Here is an 18,335-nt window from a genome sequence, read left to right as displayed (position 1 = left end):
CAGTACAGGTGTTCTGTGTTTCTCTGCTCCTTACAGACTGAGCAGTTGATAACCCTGTGGGTCCTCTTTGTATTCACCATTGTTGGAAATGCAGTCGTGCTGTTCTCCACATGGAGGAGGAAGAGGAAGTCCAGAATGACCTTCTTTGTGACTCAGCTGGCCATCACAGGTGAGCAACTGTTTCAGTGGGAGAGAAAGAAGTTGTGTGCACAAACCCTATGGCTCCTGCTTTTGATTATTCTACCAATAGAAATGCAGTGCTAGCAGTCAAAAGGTAACAGTAAACTCAGGAGCAATTTCTATAAAACTGATGTTTGAATATTTCCTTTAACATATTTAACACATTTATATGCCAGTGAAATATAAAAATAAGTTCTTACATTCAGAATTGGAAATACTATTGTTAATATCACCAAAGGGTTCTATAGGGTTTTCTTATACATAGCAGTCTCCCTAGTTCACTAAGATAATATCGCCATATCATCCCATATTGGGAACTTAAGTAATACATCCTAAGAAATGAACCAGAAAGATCTCTATTCAATAATAAAAAGAGAAGTGTCAAGTACTTTGCAGACTAAGTCCTGTGGTACTGCTTTCAAAGTGCAAGTGAAGGTGTAGCACCTCTGCTGGAGGGGTATGAGGAAGCAAGATGATATCCAGGATCTGAATGTTTAAATGTAAACTTCGGGAATGGCCTACTTGGTAGATGTGCAAGCACAGCACTTCTGGAAGGGAAATGGCAAAATATCAAGAAAGACAGTGATCTATGAAGGGAAGACCCCAATAGGAATGTTTTGAGGCCAGATTGGTAGAGTTCATGTTGAAAAAGAAAAGGAAAATACAACCAGGAAGAGAGTAGCATTCCATAAGGCCAGAGAAGAGAGTGGGCAAATGAGACTCACAGAGGTTCCAGACTAAGCCTGGCTGGAGTCCTGAGCTCTGGGAGCAAGATGGCTGTCATATTACTTTAATTTGGATCATTCTATAATGGAATATCAGTGGCATATAAATGTGTTAAAATGCAAACAAATTTTTAAGTCTTAAGTGTAAACAAGGATTGACGTTAGATGACTTTCAAAAGGATCTGTTCAGTGCAGTTCAACCTGTGCTGTCATCCCAGTTGCAGTACCAGCAAAGGAGTTCTTGGAATTTAGCCTTGAGCCAAAATGTGAAAAATATGACATTAACCTATAGGAGAACCTTAGTTATGCCTCATTACCAACCTGGATCCCCCTTTCTTTGCTTATGTATTGTAGCAAGACTCTGAGGAAAGTCGACACAACCTGAGCTACTTGAGCTATAAGAAAGACATCATTAAAAAGTGTAAAGAAGGGCTGGAGTTGTGGCTCAGTGGTAAAACACTTGCCTAGCAAGTGTGAGGCACTGGGTTCAATCCTCAGCACCACATAAAAATAAATAAACAAAATAAAGGTATTGTGTCCATCTACAACTAAAAAAGAAAAAAAAAGCATTTAAAAAGTATAGAGAATGTAAGAACCACCTAAGCCCAAAAGGTGGGACATGTGATGGGGGAAATCTCCTTCAGTCATTCCTATAAACAGGAGTCCCATTATTCACTCTCATAGCTGTAGAGAAGTAGAGAGTGGTAACCGTCATCCAGTAAATCCTAGGATGCAAAATACCTGATTGAGAGCATCACAACTTGTTTCATCACATTTCTCTGATTACAGTGCCGTAACCCATATTCTCTGAAACTATGTATTCTCTGAGAGTGTAAAAACTTAGAGGTGGCAAGGATATCAACTTGGAATTTAAGGCCTTGCCACAAATAACAGATCAATCATGGAAATTTCACCATTATTACCAAAGAGAAAAGATGCATGTTCTGTTCTAATTCATAGTCTGATGAACCCAGGTTTGATTTCTCATGAATGTTCTAGACAGACTGTTAACACTTTCTGGAGAAACTCAAGATATCAGGTGTGGAGCAATTCATGCAAAGAATAATTCTCAAAAAGCACAAATGGTCTAAGATGAAGGCTAAGATGAAGGCTCAGAGGGTCTATGATTAAACTGCTTATATAAGATATGAAAATGTCATTTCTACCCATCTCTCCATGATTTCAGATCCTTGGGGTAGGAGTGAGGGTACATCTCTGAGGCCGGAGTACGTTTGTAAAAGTTACTTAGGTATCAACTGAGAGACCCCATTCATTGAGATTTATATTTTGATTTGATTTGAATCCCCTACCCTAAATCAATGTTATGCCCAAAGTTTCTGTAAATTTTCTGAACCCTATATTTGTATCACTTTTGGTTCTTGCTTCCTACTCAACTATTAATCTCTCATGTCACCAGCATCTTGTGTTATTTAACTTGGGTTTGTTGCTGCTGTTCCATGCTGTTCCTGTCAAGGCACTCAGCCCCTTTTCCCTTTACTTTTTAAAATCATCCACAGAAATAGGCCTTACTATGCTTAAAAGACTTTACTGAACATTTCAGGCAATATAAGGATATCATATCAATGAAAAAGTAAATTATCTTAGAATATTTTGTGTTTTTAAAACTTTCAGCTGCCACTAGACATTTCTCAATGTTACCTTGCTCGATCAGCCTTGTGTTTTATCTTCACTTTTTTTTTACTTTTTTTTCACTTTTGAATGTCTATTATCGTATGCCAAGGAGCTTTGATTTTTCTATTCTGTTTTTATTCCTATCAAACCATCGCATATTTTCCAAAGAAAACAGCAAAATTTTTAAACTAAAGAAGTAATTTCCTAAAAAAAAAAGAAAGAAGAAAAAGTGCTATAGAACCAGTGACAATAATAAACAGACAAGCAAAAACACATATTTCTATTTACATGTCATAACATGTAAATAAACTGGTTTGAATTGTAGAAAACTGCATGATAAGTAATGTTAGCTCAATAACATATTATACCTTCAGCTTTCAAAAAATTTTGAGGTGGTTCAATTTAGACAAACTCTGCTGCCTACAGTATTAGAAAATCTGAACACATTTAAAAAATTGTTAGAGGGCATCATGTGATTACCAAAATAGCTAAGACTTGAATGACCAAGATAACCTTATAAAAGAGAACACCAAGGTTAAATACATTACTTGATACCACTATTCCCATCTAGGAATCAATTTAAAAGCAGAAGCAGAATCTTGAAAAGCGGAATAGAGTCTTTAGTAGTCTTATTGGACTTATAGGACAAAAATTTCTCTACCCAGGCATAGCAGCTTTTTTAATACCAGTATCTCTGATGGGGCTACTGACATGCTACAACTTATAACAGTGAACTGAAAATAGACCAGCCCTCACAAAGACTAAAAGAAACCTCCAACACTAAATGGAATCAGATGATCTATGTGCTACCTCTATATGTACCTAAGCTATCTTTCAGAACAAAAGTAAATCCACTTTAGAGTATGATAATATTATCAAAAATGTTAAATTAACTATACTTTTTCATTTACAGTTTTCATTTCATAAAAATAATCAGAAATGCAAAAGACAAGAATTGACCAAAGGCAAGGAGAAAAGTAGACAAGGAAAATTGTGGCACAAGAGATCTAGCAATTGGAATTAACAGTTATAAAATTTATAACTATTGCTAATCTGTTCAAGAAACTGAAAGACTGAAAGTCCTAGAAAGAAATAACAGGAAACTTAAAAAATGAAAATTTTAACATAACTAAAACTAAGAATACAATAGTAGAGTTTAGCAGTAAATTAAATATAGCTGAAGAGAAATTATTGAATTGGAGAATAGGTCAGAAGGAAATAATCAGATTGAAGCATGGAAAAATGAAGGATGGAAACTACAGAAAGAAAGAAAACAGCATATGGGCACAGTGAAAAAACTCTCAGAAAGAGATAAGATAGAATGGACAGAAACAATAGTTGAAGGTATGATGGCTGGTAATTTCCCCAAACTCCTGAAAGACATTAAACCATGGATTTAAAGCACCACAAAGTGGTGCAGATTTTTTTTAAAGTCAAACAGAGAATCAGAACATAGGAAAATGATGAGATTATGTAAAATCTCCAAAATCTTGAATTTAAGTAAATAAAAACTATTAACTGAATTCACTTATATTTTATTTTTAAAGGTGTGCTCATATTTTAAGGATACATCCTAAACTATGTATAGATAAACTAAAAATATGTCTTTTATTTACTTCAAAACAATTTGAGGGCAATGGTGGGCAGTGATACATATTTTCCGAAATTGAAAATTACTGAAGCTTGATGGTAAGTACATGGGTTCTTAAACTATTCTAATTTTCATGTTTGAACTCTTCTTGACAAAACTTAAAACAAAAGTAAAAAATATACATGACAATAATGAACAAAATAAAATAAACAAAATAAAGAGATTTAGAGAGTTAAAGACTTTAAAGTCCTTGAATTTTTTGTATGTAGTAACAGTACTAACTTATATTAGATTTTTTTTTAAAGAGAGAGTGAGAGAGGAGAGAGAGAGAGAGAGAGAGAGAGAGAGAGAATTTTTAATATTTATTTTTTAGTTCTCGGCGGACACAACATCTTTTGTTGGTATGTGGTGCTGAGGATCGAACCCGGGCCGCACGCATGCCAGGCGAGCGCGCTACCGCTTGAGCCACATCCCCAGCCCCTTATATTAGATTTTAATGTAAAGAAGATATGTTGAATCTCCAGGGTTATCTACCCAAGTTATGAAAAATAAGTTCCTGGACAAAAGAGAGACACAATGGAATATTTAAAATATGCCAAAATTTATATAGGATATATGTGCTATTATAATTAATCTATAGGAAGTTAAGAAGGAAAAGAAAAGTTAGAATTATTAGGACAGAATCAATACAATATAACTTTAAATGACAAATATATTGGCAGTTGTGTATGGACTAAATATTTCAATTAAAATAACAAGATTATTGTACTAGATTTAAAAGTTCAATCCATTCATAAAAGATGTATATATTAAATATGATGTACAGAAAAGTTAAAATAAAAGAAAAGTAAGATGATAAGGTCTTAGCTTTCTACTGCTATGACAACATAGCTGAGATAATCAATTTATAAGAATAAAAATTTTATTTTGGCTCACAGGTTTCAGAGATTTTAGTTCATAGTTGCTTGATCTGAGTGCCTTTGTGTCTGTGGCAAGGCAGTGAATCATGGCAGGAATATATGGCAGAGGAAAATACCTCATGGCACCTAGGAAACAAAGAGAGAAAGAAGAAAGATGCAGGGTTCCAATATCCTCCTGAAGAGATTTCTTAACTTCCTTCCACTAGGCCTTACCTCCTAAAGGGACCAAAACTTGCTGATAGCATCAAAGGCTGGGGAAAAATCCTTCAATAAATATTGCTACATGATTATAGGTGCCACATTGAGTTCCCACTGAGCAAGTCCATGGATACCTCCAAACCTTCAGAACTGTAGAGAAATATCATCCTGGGAGAGCTTCAGGCATGATACTCCGACCTGTGATGGCTGCTATATAGCTCTCCAACCCAAGGGAACAGGGCTTCCCAAGACTTTGGGGGCCCAAACCCCCAGCGTGCCCAGGAGGCACATGAAGTGAAATAATTTGGGATTTTAGATTTACTCATAGCCTGTTAATCCTTTTTTATTGCCTATTTGTTCCTTTTGGAATAGGATTGTCTGTTCTATGACTTCTTCATCATGTATTTTGCAAAGCACACAACATATTTTAATTTCTCAGGCTCACAGCTAGAGGGAACTTTAATTGGGATGAATTATGCCTTAAGTGTCACCTATACCTTATTTAGACGAGGCCCTCGACTTTGGACTTTGACTTGATGCTGAAGTTTGGGGATTATTGGGATAATAATCATTTTCATTTGAAAAGGACAACCAATTTTGTGGGACTGGAGGAGTGTATCATTTGAATATGTTCCCCAAAGATCATGTGTTGGAATCCTCAATGAAATAGTATTGAGAGGTGTGACCTTTCAGAAGTGATTATATCAAGAGGGCAAAACTCACAAATGGATTAATTCTATTATTGCTGGAGTGGATTTCTTACCAAAGGAGAAGCTAGGTTCCTTTTCTCTCTCTCTTACCCAAGTTATAATGCAGCAAAAAGGCCCTCATCAAATGCTCTCACTTTGATTTTAGACTTCCCAGCCACGAGAACTGTCAGGAAATAAATTTCTATTCATTATAAGTTATCTAGTCTTAAATATTTTGTAATATGAGCACAAAACAGGCTAATATAATAAAATAAGGGGGAAAATCTAAAAGAAAGCCAATACAACCATGTACCTCTATCAGAAATTCATATCTTCAGGGAATAGACCGAGAAGGGGAATAGCTGGGTCAAATGGTGGTTCCATTCCCAGCTTTCCAAGAAATCTCCATACTGTTTTCCAAATTGGCTGCACCAATTTGCAGTCCCACCAACAATGAACAAGTGTACCCTTTTCCCCGCATCCTCTCCTGCACTTGTTGTTGTTGGACTTCATAATGGCTGCCAATCTTACTGGAGTGAGATGGTATCTTAGGGTGGTTTTGATTTGCATTTCTCTGACTGCTAGAGATGGTGAGCATTTTTTCATGTACATATTGATTGAGTGTATGTCCTCCTCTGAGAAGTGTCTTTTCAGGTCCTTGGCCCATTTGTTGATAGGGACACTGCTACATCGATGTTCATAGCAGCACAATTCACAATAGCAAGATTGTGGAACCAACCTAGATGCCCTTCAATTGATGAATGGATAAAAAATGTGGCATTTATACACAATGGAGTATTACTCTGCATTAAAAAATGACAAAATCATAGAATCTGGAGGGAAATGGATGGCATTAGAGCAGATTATGCTAAGTGAAGCTAGCCAATCCTTAAAAAACAAATGCCAAATGACTTCTTTGATATAAGGGGAGTAACCAAGGACAGGGTAGGGACGAAGAGCTTGAGAAGAAGATTAACATTAAACAGGGATGAGAGGTGGGAGGGAAAGGGAGTGAGAAGGGAAATCACATGGAAATGGAAGGTGATCCTCAGGGTTATACAAAATTACATATAAGAGGAAAGGAGGGGTAAGAGAAGAATAATACAAGTGGAAGAAATGATTTACAGTAGAGGGGGTAGAGAGAGAAATGGGGAGGGGAGGGGAGGGGAGGGGAGATAGTAGAGAATAGGATAGACAGCAGAATACATCAGTCACTAGAATGGCAATATGTAAATCAATGGAAATGTAACTGATGTGATACAGCAATCGGTATACGGGGTAAAAATGGGAGTTCATAAGCCACTTGAATCAAACTGTGAAATATGATATATTAAGAACTATGTAATGTTTTGAACGACCAACAATAAAAAAATAAATAAATAAATACAATCCTAAAAAAAAATTAAAAAAAAAGAAATTCATATCTTCATGGTGTTTTCTTGGGATCACGTGTAGCCTTAACTTTGCCTTGGAATTTGTTAGGGGGGAACACAAATGAAGATGATAAAACTTCTAATGTCAATAAGGTTCTATTTATTGACCTTGCTTAGAGTTGCATGGGTGTGTTCCCCTGGGAATAGTTCATGGAACTATACACTTATGATAGTGTGTACTTTTCTCTATGTAGTCTATTTACAAAAAAAAAAAATCACACCAATACAGAGTAGGGGATGCAATTTCAAATGCCTTCAAGGAAGTAATCAAGCAAGTAATGTAAGTGTGTGAGTCAGGGGAAAGAGACAGAGAATATGGGAACCAAGCTGACTGAAGAATGAACACCCTGACTAAGGCATTCAAATTCAACTTTTGTCAAAAGCTGTGCTGATCAAAAATATTACACATGCTGGTCAGATTTGGCCTAAGGGTCCCTTGTTTATAACTACTAATATATAACATTAAAAAATAAAAAATTGAAAAGCTTGTGCAATTATAAAATTCTAGCAAACTGATAAAGTATTAATCCCACCTGCAATCTTTGAGGTGAAATATTAAACTTTTGGGGATGGGTCTGGGAGTAATGAGGGCAGGGAGATGGGAATTTTAACATGTCCAGTTGTTTAGACTAATCACATGCTGGAAGAAGTTTTAAAATCCATTCTCTTTATTGAAGATGTATGTGAGGACTATATTCTCCAGTTTTGTTGTTGTTGTTGGCAGTGATGGTGGTGGTGGTGATAGTGGTGATGGTGTTGCAATATTTATTTTAGAAATCTGAGCCATTAGGACCAGAAATATAACTTAGTAGTATAGTACTTGCCCAATACATATGAGACCCTGAGCTTGATTCTCAGCACTACAAAAAAAGAAAGAAATCAGAACCATCGTATCCCTCATGACTGTAACAATGGGAATGAAAAATATAAAGGAAATGTTCCTAATGACATCCAGTCCAACATACACGACCTAAAGTCTTTCTTATTATCAAATGACCATCTAGACCAAAGAGGAAGTCAAGATCAGCATGTACTTACATTTGCTTATCTGGAATTTTTTCAGAAGACTACATATTGGGTTTCACTATATAAAGATGCCCAAAAAAGTGACAAGATATTTGCTCTATAAGGATGATGTTCAAACAAAGCCTACTGGCCTCAGGTCAGTAGGATGAGTTGTTTTCCCCTAAAGATGCTCCTAAAACAATTAAAGATGGCAGATTATAGGCACCTAGAACTCATGAGATAAAATAAAAACAACTGGAGACCTATTGAGGTAGGTGACTATGGGAAAATGCTGGAGTTCAATAATAGAGATTTGTAGAAACCCCCAAAATGTTGTATAGTGGAACAGGGTGAAATGGAGCCCTTCGGGCTGGGAATGTGGCTCAAGCGGTAGCGCGCTCGCCTGGCATGCGTGCGGCCCGGGTTCGATCCTCAGCACCACATACCAACAAAGATGTTGTGTCCGCCGAGAACTAAAAAAAAAAATAAATATTAAATATTCTCTCTCTCTCTCTCTCTCTCTCTCTCTCTCTCTCTCTCTCTAAAAAAAAAAAAAAAAAAAATGGAGCCCTCCACACCAATCACCTGGCACCACAGGTCATAGGTAGAAGTGAGAGAGTGGGAGTCCCAGTGAGTACCAGAAACACAGGAATCAGCACCTTGCTGAAATACACTCTAAACAGACAACAGACTTAGAAACTGCGTAGCAAACTGAATCTGGAGATGTTCTATAAACTTGCCAATTATTTTTTCATGGTACTGGAAGAAAGAGCCATCTCAGTTTAGGTCTTGTCTGAGTTGATTATTCTGGGAGTCAAAGTTCCTTGCATTTTTGTATCTCCAGGCCCTTGAGGCAATATTGTTAGACTTAGATCAGTGGTCAATGGCCTTGAGAGTTAGTTTGGCTCACTGGGGGATCCCCTGACACAAACCCACTGAGATTTCTATGCAGGGGCGGGGAACTGGGCTTGAACACATATGGGAATATAGGACACTTCCCCTTCAAACAGCAGCAGGTTGGGAAACTGGCTGCAGGAGTACAGGGTAATGATGGGTCAGGTCTGATTTTAGGAAGAGCTAAGTCTAGGAAGACCATAATGATGGGCCATGGAATGTGCAGCCTGCCACGACCCTTCTCCTGGCAAAAATAATGAGACAAAAATTCCTTCCTGTACTCAGAACTTACAGCACAAAAGGCACCAAGTCCCTGACACACTGCAGTGGTAATGTCTGCCCTGCTCTAGGAGTGGGCAGCCCAAAGAACTCTAGAGTTAATCTTTGCCTAGGGAGCTCTGAGTTCTGCCCTAGTTCATTTTGGCATTCAGGACATCTGAGAGATATTTCAGCTGGCTCTGACCACAAACCGATCCCCTGGTCACCTGATGAGCACAACAAAGGAAAATGTTGATGGTGAAAGATCCCTGGTATTTGCTATAACCAAGGGTGTGCAAACTAAGAAGACATAGAAAGAAGCTCTGATTGGCATAGGTTGTTGTAAACATCCACACTTGACTGCACAATTAAGCACATCAACAGAGAAGAATTTTTTACTCTTTATTAATACTCTTTGCTATTGCTCTTATTTTTAGAATATAATTTTTTCTCTATTTTCTTCTAATTTTGATAATTAATTTTTCTCTTCTCTTGTTTTTCTTTTATATTTATTCACATTTTAGTTCTCTCCTACTTCTCCTTTTTTTAATTTTTAAACTTTTCTTCTTTTTTGAATTGATTTTCCCCCTTTTTCATATTTTTAAATTTGTAAATTAATTTTATTTTTGCTATTTTTTTTAACTTTTTAGTTAATTCTGTACCACTTTTGACTTTTTCATCTGTGTCACTGATATTGTAGTTGTTTTTTGTACTTGGTTTTACTTTATTTCTTTATCTGGTTTGTTTCATTGTTGCTGTTTGGTTTTCTCTTTCTTTGTGATGCTGGAGATGGAGCTAGTCACTTTGAGCGTGTTTGGTGGGTGGTCTTCAACTGAGATACACTCCCATCCCATTTCCAAGAAGCTAAATGCTATTCCAGACATGAGCTAACTCTGCTTGAGCCTTGGCAGATAGTTCAATTTAAAGAACAGTGTAAATAAAAGCTCTCAACCATTAACCAGACCCCCAGGAGGCATGGATAGAGGGATCCTGACATTTTGCCCCTAAACATTCACCCAATAGCCCTGCATATTCTATCTATGAGGGACCTCAGTATAGGTTACTCCCATTTCAGAGTAGGAAGTACAGATAAAACTGAAGGGGTAACCACAAAGGGTACACCCCATATATCCTGCTGACTACAACACACCTATCTGAATTACCTGAGGGACCCCAATCTTGCAAGAGCTACAGAGGAATTAGGTCCCTCAAGCTCTCTATTTACACCAAAGAGGCCACAGAGAAACAACAGTCTGAAATTCAATTGGAATCAACCTCAACAGTATACAACAACCCATTATCTCAGGGAAATTATTGAGAGAAGAATGTTTACAAAGAAGATGTAAAAGTGGAAGAAATAGCAATCTCAACAGATGCATAAATCTCAACATAGAAACATAAAAAATATGAAAAAATAAAATCAATATGATATATCCTAAAGCCCATAAATCTATCGACTGATTCCAAAAATACATAAGGGTATAAAATGTCTGACAAAGAACCCAAAAGGATGATTTTTAAAACCTTGATGAATTCCAAAAACATACAAATAACCAGCTGAGTGAATTAAGGAAGACAATGCAGCATATGAATGAGCAATTCAATTGGAAAAGAACCAAAATTATTGGAAATGAAAAGCTTAATGAGTCAGATACAAAATCTGTCAAAAATCTCACCAACAGACTAAGCAGAAGAAATCTATCAAGGCTTAAAGACAATTATCTTATTGTCTTCAGTAAGATAGATAATGAATAATTGATAGATAGGGTTGAATAAGTCATTACCCTGTATTCCTGCAGCCAGTTTCTCAATAAGATAAGGATGGATAATTGGTTGAACAATTATCATATTTAAACATTAATAAAAAATAATAAAGAATGAACAGAACATGCAAGATAACTGGGATATCATTGAAAGAACAATGTTATAGGCTGAGTGAAAATACAGAAAACCTATCCAGCAAAATACAAGCAGAAAAATTCCCAAATCTTGGGCAAGACATGGGCATACAGGTACAAGAGTCATTTGGAAACCCAAATAGACATGACCAGAACAGAACCTACCCTTGATATATTAGAGTTAGATGGCAAGAAGTGCAAAACAAAGAACATTAAAAGCATTAAACGAGTAGAGCCAAGTAATGTTTAAAGATAAACCCATTAGAACAACAACAACAGATTTCTTGGAGAAAATATTAAAGAATAAGAGAGAATGGAATGATTTATTTGGTGTCCTAAAAGAAAATAATTTTGAACTTAGATTATTTACACAGGAAAGTTGCCCTTCAGAATTGATGGAGAAATAAAGATCTTCCATAACAAGCATAAACTAAGAGATTTCATGACCATTTAACCAGAATTACAGAGACTACTTAAAGGAATCCTATACCCAGAAGAGGATGAAAGATAAACACAATCATGAAAGAGAAAAAGAAATGTCACTAGAAGTATACATAAACAAATGGGAATTACAAAAGAATCAAACAGCATTTATACAGAAAATCAACAAATATCTAAGACGAATAACAGACAAGAAACAAACAATGTTCAAAACAACCAGAGGGAAAACAACAAAATGATAGGAACAAGTACATAGCTTTCAATCATACCTTTAAATGTAAATGGGCTTAATCCTCCAATTAAAAAACTGGCTGGTTGAATTAAAAAATAACACTCAATTATATGTAAGAAATTTAGGACACTGGTGTAGACGTACACAGACTGAAAATGAAAGGATGAAAAATGATATTCCAAGCAAATGAAATACAAAAGCAAGCAGGAATAGCTACACTCATATCTTACAAAACAGATTTTAAGCTAAAGTCAGTTACAAGAGACAAAGAAGTCCATTACATAATGATGAAATAAACAATTTATCAAGAAGTTATAATGATTATGAATACATACACATTAAAAGTTGGAGCCCCGATTTCATAAAACAAAACCTACTGGACATTCTTTTAGGGAGAAATAGGTCCCAATACAATAATGGTGGCTAACATCAATGGACATCATTAACACAAAAATCAAGTATATCTGAGTTAAATTACAATAGATTAAATGAACTTACCCAACAATTGCAAAATATTCCATACAATAGCTTCAGAAGACACATTGTTTTCATGTGCACATGGAATAGTTTCCAAAATCTATCATGTATTTGGCTATAAAGCAAGTCTTAATAAATTCAAAACAATTAAAATATTTCTTGCATCTTATCAGAATGAAATAAAACTAGAAATCAACAGTGACAGAAACTTTAGGAATTATAAAAACACAAGGACATTGAACAACAAATTTTCAAAGGAACAGTGAGTCACTGAATATCAGGAGGGAAATTTAAAATTTTTAGACTCAATGAATATGGAAACACAATATACCCAAATCTGTGGGATATAGAAAAAATAATACTAAAAGGAAAGCTTATAACTATTAGTTCCTAAATTTAAAAAAAAGTAGTAGGGTCTCTAATAAATAACCTAATGATGCATCTCAAGGTCCTTAAAAAAGCAGAACTAAATCGAAAATCAGTAGAAGGGGAAAAAAATCATAAAAATCGGGCAGAAATAAATGAAGACTGAAAGTAACAATGAAACAAATAGTTGGTTCTATAGAAAGAAAAAATAAAATTATCAAACTCTTAACTAAACTAACCAAAAGAGAAAGAAGATGAAAAAACAAATAAAATTAGAGATAAAAGGGGAGATACTGCAACAGATAACACTGAAATTAATAGGATCATTAGGGAATATTTTGAAATATTAAATGCTAATAAACAGGAAAATCTAGAAGGAATAGAGAAATTTTTAGACATAAGTACCAAAGTGAATCAAAAGAATACATAAAACTACATCAATGAATGATATACAATGAGAATAAAGCAGCAATAAAAGTCTCTAATAAATAAAAGTGCAGGATCGAATGGATTCACTACTGAATTTTACCAGAATTTAAAAAATAATACCAATGTTCCTCAAACTGTTTTATGTGAAGAAGAAGAAGAAGAAGAAGAAGAAGAAGAAGAAGAGGAGGAGGAGGAGGAGGAGGAGGAGGAGGAGGAGGAGGAGGAGGAGGAGGAGGAGGAGGAGGAGGAGGAGGAGGAGGAGGAGGGGAGGAGGAGGAGGCGGCACTCTTTTAAACTCATTCTACATAGCCAATATTACATTATTACCAAAATCTGATAAGAGTACAACAGAAAATCTGTAGCCAATTTCCTTGGTAACTATACATTTTTAAATCCTCAATAAAATGTTCACAAATTTCATTTAATGGCACTTTTAAAATTATCACTTTGTTTTCACTCCATGGATGCAAGTACAGTTCACCATATACAAATCAATAAGCATGATACAACATATAACTAAAATCAAGAATAAAAATCACATAATCATCATTTCAATAGATGCATAAAACACGTTTAATAAATTTTAGCATCGCTTCATGAAAAAAAAATCCCTGAATAGATTTGGTACAGATGGATCATATAAAGGCTATATATGACAAACTCATAGTCAACATCATACTCCATGGGGAAAAACTGAAACATTTCCTCTAAGTCAGAAATGAGACAAGGGTGTCCATTCTCACCACTCTTATTTAATATATTTGAAATTTTAGCCAGAGAAATAAATAAAAGGAAAATAAATTGGAAATGACACAGTCAAATTATCCCTGTTTACAAGTAATAGGATTCTATGTTAGAAAACCCTAAAGACTCCATCAAAAAACTCTAAGCTGATAAGAAATTAAACAAAGTAGCAGGATACAAAATTAAGTAGTTTTTCTATGCACCAATAATGAACTCACTGAGAAATCAGGAAAGCAATACTATTCACTATAGCCTAAAAGAGATACCTAGGAGTAAACCCCACCAACGAGATAAAAGACCTCTGTTGTTAGTCAGTTTTGTTTTTTTGTTTGTTTGTCTGTTTGTTTGTTTACTGTAACAGATGCCAGGTAAGAACAAGTTAAAGGAAGAAAGATTTATTTTAGCTCATGGTTTCAGAGGATTCAGTCCATGGTCAACTGGCCCCAAGGCAGAAACAGGAAAGCTGCTCAGCAAATAGCAGTTAGAAAGCAGAGAGGAGAAGGGATCAGGGAGAAGATAAAGTCTTACAGGACACACCCACCAAGGGACCTACTTTATCCAACTAGGTGTCAGTCTCTGTAGTTCTTTGTCATCAATGGGTTAATTTACTGATGAGGTCACAGCTCTGATGATCCAAACAGTTCCCTAAAGCCCCATCTCTGAACATTGAAGCATTGGTGAAACATGAGATTTGGGGGAACATTTCAGAGCCAAACCATAATAACTTCTAGAATGAAAATTTTAAAACATTGAAGAAAGAAATTGAAGAAGATACTTTAAAAAAAAAAAGAGGAAAGATCTCCCATGTTTGGGAAGATTAAAATTGTTTTAATACCCATACTACCAAAATTGACACGAAGATTCAACACAGTCCCAATCAAAATACTAATGCCATACTAATGTCATTCTTCACAGAACTAGAAAATCAACCTGAAATTCATATGGAAGCACAAAGACCTTAAATTGCCAAAACAATTCTAAGAAAAGGAACAACCCAGGAAGCATCACAATAATCGATTTTGAAATATGCTACCAAGCCATAATAACCAAAATGGCATGGTATTCTCATGAAAGCAGACACATAGACTATAAGAGACTAGAAGACCCAGGAATATACCTGTGCATCTATACCAATTGATTCTTGACAGGCGAACCAAACCTATAGGAAGAAAGACATGCTCCTCAACAAATGGTGCTGGGAATATTGGATATCCACATGTGGAAGGTTGAAAGTCGCCATCCCTTTTTCACTCTGTACAAAATTCAACTCAAAGGAGGGGGATCAAAGACCTCAATGTAATAACTGAAATTTCAAAAGTACTAGAAGAAACCATAGAAGAAAACACAGGGGAAACACTTTGAGAAGTAACACAAATGACAGTTACCTAAATAAGGCCCAATAGCTCTGGAAACAAAAGCCAGGGTTGATGAGTGGAATGACATCAAATTTAACCCCCCCCCCCCCCCGCACTACAACAGAAACGCTCAACAGAGTGAAGAGAAAATCTACAAATGGGAGAAAATCTTTGCCAGTCATTCATCTGACAGGAGAATAACAACTGAATACAGAGGGCACTCCAAAAAACTTAACAAAAGAACAAGTAACCAATCCAAAAGCAGGCAGATAATCTGAATGGACACTTCTCAGAAGAACTACAAAGGACCAATAGATATAAAAAATGCTTAATTGCCTTATACATCAGAGAAATGCAAATAAAAACTACATTGAGATTCCACCTCACCCTAGTCATCGGGTGAGATAGAATTATCATTGCCATTACCAGCAGCAGCAGTAGCAGCACGACATATTCCAGCAAGGATGTGGAGTAAAGGAGTCCTTACACATTCATAGTTAGAATGTAAATTAGTACAGCCTCTGTGGAAAATAGAATGGAAGTTCCTTAAAACACTAAAAGTGGAACTACCATATGACCCAGCTATAATACCCTTGGATATATATATATATATATATATATATATATATATATATATATATATATATATATATGAAGGAAACAAAATCAGCACCCTAGGGAGATACTCATGTTCATGTTTATTGTGGTACTATTAACAACAGCCAAGATATGGAATCAGCCTAAGTGCCATCAACAGGTGAATGATAAGGAAAATAAGGAATATACACAATGGAGTATTTCTCAGTCATAAAGAATAAAATCACTTCATTTGTAGGAAAATGGATAGAACTGTAAGATATCATAACAAAAAATAAGCCAGACACACTAAGACAAGTATTGCATGTTCTCATTCCTAAGTGAAAATAATAATAATCGTTGACGTCATCATCATCATCATCTAAAACTAGAAAGTAGAGGAGGGACCATTAAAGAAGGAGAAAAGGAACTTGAGGGGGAGGATGAAAGTGGAGAGAAAGAGAGGGTAGGAAGAAGGGTAGGCATTATCAAAGAACAATATATGCACATATACAAACATCAGAGCACAATCCAGCAATTGTGTAATTAATAATGCATGAACAAGTATATTTTTTAAAAATCTTTTTAAAAAGATGTTGCTACTATTGCTGGTATGTCCCTGCAACATTAGTATACTCACCTAAATATAGCTGCCATCTTCCAGGTGATTTCTTCTCAGCATAAAGGGAGAGGGAGTATTTTAGTCTGAGGAGTTTCTATAATAAAATAACATAGATTGTGTGGCTTAGGCAACAGAAATTATTTATTTATCATAGTCTTAAAGGCTAGAAGTCCAACATTAGGGTCATATTCAGTTAAGGGCTCTCTTCCTGGTTTGCAGGGGACACCTTCCTGTGCCCTCGATGGTCTTTCCTCTATACCAGTACACAGAGAGATAAACAATGAGCTCTCTGCTACCTCTTTTTTAAGGAAAGGGTCCTACTTTTATAACTTCATTTAACCTTAACTTCTGCGATGACCATATATTCAAATACAGTCACATTGGGGGTTAGGGCTTCAACATATAGATTTGCAGTGGGAGGACTCAAACAATAAGTGGAAATAGCTAGGCGCATCAGAGGATTGCAAATAATTCAGATTGTTGGAGCAGAGCTTGCAGGGACAGAGGTCCTAAAGGAAATGTAGTAGTAGCAAGAGCTGAGGGGTGGTGATAAATAGGAATTCCATATGCCTTGCTAAGAAGTTCAAACTTTGAACACATTCTCTCTTTGGCTAGCCTTATCCAGGGCACTATTGCCTTCCTTGTTGGTTGCTGCAAAAGCCACCTAAGGTGCAGGAAGTGAGAAATTAATTAAATCCATGGCCAGGCTTTGCTGGAAACATGAGAACACAGAAAGCCAGGAAATCAGCCTTGTTGTCAAGAGAGCAATACAATGTTGGGGCCACAGAGACCTTGGCTAAAGAATGTGATGGAAGCAGTGGAAAGCCAAGGAATGGAGGTCTCCATAAAGTCGTAAGGTGTGTGTATTGAGAGCACCTTACAATAGAGGCAAAAGGAAATAAGCTCTATTCTCAAATGCAAAGATGGTGTAAATCAGAGTAGCTGTTGTCCTGGGTAGCTGAAGTGGGGTGGCGGGGAAAGTCATTAACATGCAAGGCCACAGTAGTGGAAATTAAATTCTATGAAGTGCCTACTATGGAATGAGCTCTGTGCTGAATATTTTATACAGATTATCTCATTTAATCCTAACAATAGTCCCATGGTTTAGCATTGCCATAATCCACTTTTTACAGTCAACTAAATTAAGGCTGAAAGAGAACTCATCCTAGGTTATTCAGGAACTGTGGATCAGAGAGTGAAACCCAGCCAGCCTCTCCTCCAGTCCCGAGTTTTCCATTATTGTAGGATGCATCTCCTCAAGGGACCTAGGTGTGAGGTGGGTGGTCCACAGGCACACTGAACCACTGTGGGCTAATGGAAACCTGGTTAGGTGTTTCAAAACTGAGAGTCTAGTGCCAACCTACTTAATCAGTGGGTGAGAGTGAGCAAGCTAGGGCATAAGATTAAGTAGGGGCAGGAGCAGAGAATAGCTAAATATAGTGCAAACTTCAAAGAACACTTGAAAGTGCTATGATTCAATAAAAGTATCTGTAGTTGAGCAGTTGGCTGGATTTCCAGCCCACGCAGAGCGCTGGGATTGCTTACTAGTGAGCAACAGCAAATAGGGCAGAACACAAAGAAGTTCCCTGCCTCAGTTGTGAGGTTTCCCAAATCTGTTCTCATTTGCTGAAATGCCTGTCACTGGGGAACACTTCTTGAAAACACTGGGA

General features: G+C 36.2%; 1 protein-coding gene across 2 annotated transcripts in view; it reads left to right on the top strand.

Annotated features, from left to right (window-relative positions):
- NPSR1 (neuropeptide S receptor 1) overlaps positions 1-18,335 on the top strand; it is a gene marked incomplete at both ends in the record, with an annotated part of 186,212 nt that overhangs the window by 30,094 nt on the left and 137,783 nt on the right. For both annotated transcript variants that reach the window (XM_081286542.1, XM_081286541.1), the window contains one exon: positions 37-169. In XM_081286542.1, coding sequence (XP_081142668.1) covers positions 37-169 — 133 coding nt within the window. The remainder of the gene's footprint in view (positions 1-36; positions 170-18,335) is intronic.

Source organism: Spermophilus citellus (assembly GCF_964194105.1).
Source record: "Spermophilus citellus genome assembly, chromosome: 3".
Lineage (NCBI taxonomy): Eukaryota > Metazoa > Chordata > Mammalia > Rodentia > Sciuridae > Spermophilus > Spermophilus citellus.
This window is presented reverse-complemented; position numbering and strand designations above follow the sequence as displayed.